Source organism: Mercurialis annua, linkage group LG3 (assembly GCF_937616625.2).
Source record: "Mercurialis annua linkage group LG3, ddMerAnnu1.2, whole genome shotgun sequence".
Taxonomy (NCBI): Eukaryota; Viridiplantae; Streptophyta; class Magnoliopsida; order Malpighiales; family Euphorbiaceae; genus Mercurialis; species Mercurialis annua.
The window spans coordinates 12,336,915-12,341,505 of NC_065572.1; the positions used below are offsets into that span (position 1 = coordinate 12,336,915).

At 33.0% G+C, this 4,591-nt stretch overlaps 1 protein-coding gene across 2 annotated transcripts; it reads left to right on the top strand.

Moving 5' to 3' along the window:
* Nucleotides 1–1,761: 1,761 nt before the first annotated feature.
* LOC126674868 (uncharacterized) lies at nucleotides 1,762–4,358 on the top strand. Of its 2 annotated transcripts, XM_050369395.2 has the most exons (5): nucleotides 1,959–2,049; nucleotides 2,111–2,175; nucleotides 3,324–3,650; nucleotides 3,733–4,031; nucleotides 4,109–4,358. In XM_050369395.2, the coding sequence occupies exons 3-5, from the start codon at nucleotides 3,406–3,408 to the stop codon at nucleotides 4,261–4,263; spliced, it is 699 nt and encodes a 232-aa protein (XP_050225352.1). In that variant the 5' UTR covers nucleotides 1,959–2,049; nucleotides 2,111–2,175; nucleotides 3,324–3,405; the 3' UTR covers nucleotides 4,264–4,358. The 2 variants fall into 2 exon arrangements, with proteins under 2 accessions (XP_050225351.1, XP_050225352.1); XM_050369394.1 differs by lacking the exon at nucleotides 2,111–2,175 and having other exon boundaries at nucleotides 1,762–2,049.
* Nucleotides 4,359–4,591: the final 233 nt, after the last annotated feature.

Genomic DNA, 4,591 nt, shown 5'->3' on the forward strand with positions numbered 1-4,591 from the left:
TTTACCCAAAATAAAAAAATGTTTATCGATGCTAAAACTCTACCAAAACCGTTATAATAAGCTAGTTTCACAATTTTCCTTAAATTTTGGACGGACGGTTTTCAAACTACGAAAAACGTATTAAGAGTATTTTTTACAAATCAATAGATTCCTTGTGTTTTTTGCTCAAAAATCAATTTCACGGAAATTTGGGCACATTTCACGTAAATTGAGGCACATTTCGCATAAATTTTAAGTTGTCCTAATTTTTACCCAAAATAAAAATTTTACTTATCGATGTTAAAACTCTACCAAAATCGTTACAATAACCTAGTTTCACAATTTTTCTTAATTTTTTGACGGACGGTTCTCACACTACGAAAAACGTATTAACGGTCTTTTTTTACAAATCATTAGGTTCCTTGTGTTTGTTTGCTCAAAAATCAACTTAGCGGAAATCGGCGCACATTTTGCGTAAATTAAGGAACATTTCGCGTAAATTTGAAATTGTTCTTTTTTTTTACCTAAAATAAAAAAAATGCTTATCGATGCTAAAACTCTACCGAAACCGTTATAATAAGCTAGTTTCACAATATTTCTTAAATTTTAAACGGACGGTTTTCATTCACACTACGAAAAACATATTTATGGTATTTTTTACGAATCATTAGGTTCCTTGTATTTTTTTGCTCAAAAATCAACTTCGCGGAAATTGGGGCACATTTCGCGTAAATTGAGGCACATTTCGCGTAAATTAAGAGTTGTTATAATTTTTACTCAAAATAAAAAAAAATGCTTATTGATGCTAAAACTCTACCAAAACCGTTATAATAAGCTAGTTTCACAATTTTTCTTAAATTTTGGACGGACGGTTTTCACATTACGAAAAACGTATTAACGATATTTTTTACAAATTATTAGGTTCTTTGTGTTTTTTGCTCAAAAATCAACTTCGCGTAATTTTGGGCACATTTCGCATAAATTGAGGCACATTTGGCGTAAAATTTTAAGTTGTCCTAATTTTTACCCAAAATAAAAAAAATGCTTATCGATGCTAAAACTCTACCAAAACCGTTATAATAAGCTAGTTTCATAATTTTTCTTAAATTTTGGACGGACAGTTTTCAAACTACAAAAAATGTATTAACGATATTTTTTACAAATCAATAGGTTCCTTTTGTTTTTTGCTCAAAAATCAATTTTGCGGAAATTTGGGCACATTTCATTCACGTAAATTGAGGCACATTTCGCATAAATTTTAAATTGTCCTAATTTTTACCTAAAATAAAAAAAATCTTAATGATGTTAAAACTCTACCAAAACCGTTACAATAACCTAATTTCACAATTTTTCTAAAAATTTCGACGGACGGTTATCGCCTTACGAAAAACGTATTAACGGTATTTTTTAAAAAGCATTAGATTCATTATGTTTTTTCGCTTAAAAATCAACTTCGCGGAAATTTGGGTACATTTCACGTAAATTGAGGCACATTTCGCGTAAATTTTAAATTGTCCAATTCTTTTACCAACTTTCTATAAAAATTGAGTGACTAAAATAGATAATTATCCTATTTTAACCCATTCTACAGGTCAACAAGTTAACTCTTTAAACAAAATAAAAAAATAATATTACATGGCATATTTATATTGGTTAGAAAAACAAAGTAAGTTATTTTGTTTTAAAACAAAGTAACTGTAGCCAAGCCCAAAAGACAAGTAGTTGGCCCATTTTATTTTTTTAAAAGGGACCGAACGACATGTCGTCCGTCCCTTTAAACCTAAAAAAAAAGAATTCTTTCTTCCCCATGTAGTCGGCAGCCATGGCTTGACCTTGCTATTTCACCACACCGTGCCTCCGTCCTTCGTTTCTTGGATTTGAGGTGGGGCTTAAGCCTACCGAAGCCTGAATGATGCCAAATATTCCTTATGAATTAATTGTGGAGATACTTGTGCGATTACCTCTCGACTCTTTGATGCAATTCAGAAGCGTTTGCAAAGCATGGCACTTCATGATTACCAAGGACCCCCAATTTCTTCAACACTGCGCTGAATATCGGCAACTCTGCAGGTCAATTCTTTCAATTTCAATCCCAAATCTATATAAAAGTTTTACTAATTTTATTTCATAGGTATGTCGACTTCCATATACGACGTGCTTATCAAGTTATTTGGGCATTATATACAAAAATAATAGGTATTAATCTGAATCCATAACCCTACCCTCTAATCATCTGAAACTTAGAATTTCATGCATTTGCAGTTTGAAATTGTATAGTTCTGTGAGCGATTTTGTGATAATATGTTCAAATGTTGCTGTTAAGAAATTATTTGTGATTTTAGACTGCTATCAAATGATTAGATCAGTTTGGAATTTTAGTTCTGTGAGTGATATATGTTGCCGAATCAAATGTTGCAATTAAGGAATAATCTGTGCTTTTATCCAATAATGACTGCTATATAATGATTACATCAGTTTGGAATTTTGTAGCTCTCTAGTTTCTTTAATTACGCTAGCTGTGAGTCCTTTCAGTTGTGCTTTTACCCGATAATGACTGCTATAATATAATTAGATCATTTCTCTAATTTGACTAGCTGTAAGTGATTTTGTGATAATATGTTGTCAAATGCTGCAGTTAAGGAATAATTTGTGCTTTTATTCAATTATGACTACTACCATACGATTTGATCAGTTTGGAATTTGGACTAGCTGCGAGCGATCGATTTTGTGATAATATGTTGTCAAATGCTGCAGTTACGGAATAATTTGTGCTTTTACCGATAATGACTGCTATCAAATGATTAGATCAGTTTGGAATTTTGTAATTCTCTAATTTCTTTTATTAAAATAGCCGTGCGTGATTGATTTTGTGATAATATATTGTCAAATGTTGCAGTTACAGAATAATTTGTGCTTTTATCTGATAATGACTGCTATCTAATGATTAGATCAGTTCGTAAGTTTGTGGCTCTCTAATTAGATTAGCTGTGAGTGATTTTGTGATAAATCAAATGCTGCAGTTCAGGAATAATTTGTTTTAAATGATTAGATGATTTGGAATTTTGTAGTTCTCTAATTTCTTTTATTAGTCTAGCTGTGATTGAGTAATTTTGTGATAATATGTTGTCAAATGTTGCACTTAAGGAATAATTGCTATTAAATGATTAGATCAGTATGTTAGGTTGTCCTTTTTTGAATTTGATTTATTGTCTTTTTCCAACGATATCAAATATAGTACATTATGTTGTTTATTTTGCTTTTAGTTATAAATTATAATTTTATTGGTTCCCTTCTACTATGTACAAATGTGTTTTTAATTAAGTGTCTTTGCTATTCCTTATCAGGTTCAATCATTTGTACGAGAGGCTATCTTATTTCGGTCTCCCCGAGCATGTGACAGAATTAAAAAAAAGAATTAGTTTACACATGTGCTGGAGTGGCCAAGTACCTACGCGTCTACTGAGGACTCCGGACACTGATGTTGATGTTCTGCTAGAGAGAGCTTTGAAATACGCTGGCATGCGCAAAACCCTTGCAGAGCTAAAGGATCGAATGTCCTATGAGAGATGGGTAGTGGCTGCGTGTAATCCTGAATATCTGGATGGTTCTCTCGAACCTCCACTGCCTCCAAGGGTGTTGAAGGCGTTTAAAAATGGAGTTCAAATTGATGAGTAAGCACTGAGACTAACAGTATTTTACATTCATTTTCTTATTTGCAATTTTTACACTTCTTTTTTGTTGTTTGTTTATTAGATATGATGAGGTTTATAAATTGTTAATCCTTTATGGTCTCACGATGCATATCAATGAATTGAAACATCGAATTTCAATTCGAACGAGGTATCTCGTGACTCAGTTACAAGGAGCTGAACTTGTTGAAAGCTCGCCTATTTCTAGGCTAAAGGAGGTATTGCGATACAACGGATTTCACGAGCTACTGAAATATTTGGAGTACCGTATCGCCAATGATAATCGAGGTGGCAGTAGAGATGCTCTAACTCGGAATCCACGTCCATCGGCTCTTGCTTTAGTAGCCCCTCGTATGTTTGGAGGTAATATTTGATCATCGACATTTTCTGTTTTAGTTTTGTTTGTCTGGATTGCTAATCCATTAATTCATATGGTTAAGACCACAATGAATATATTGATGCTGAAGACCATGGTGAACATGCTGCTGCCGGTGGAGTCCGAATCCAACTTGCTACTGCTGCCGCCTCTGGAGTCCCAAGTCAACATGCTGGTGGTGGTTCAGAATCCCCCATTCAGCATACAGCTTCTGGTTAAATACCAAATTTTCATAATATTCGAACATTAGACAGTCTATGGAATTTTCTATGTTATGAATATTTTTAATTTATCTAGTTATTTTAACAATTAAATACTCTCGTAATTCCTTTTCCTTTTGAAGAATATCAATAGAATTAGACCAGACCAAATCATTCTTACAATTTGGTTTGGTTTGCTTTTTAGGTTTGATTCGATTTGATTCTGATTTGTTTTTTCACACCCCTTACTGCATGTTCATGAAGCAGAATTGAAACCCTAGAACGTACGCTCTTCTTGCCATAGAAACCATCAATTCCTTATATTACATGAGGCTATGCCTGTTCCT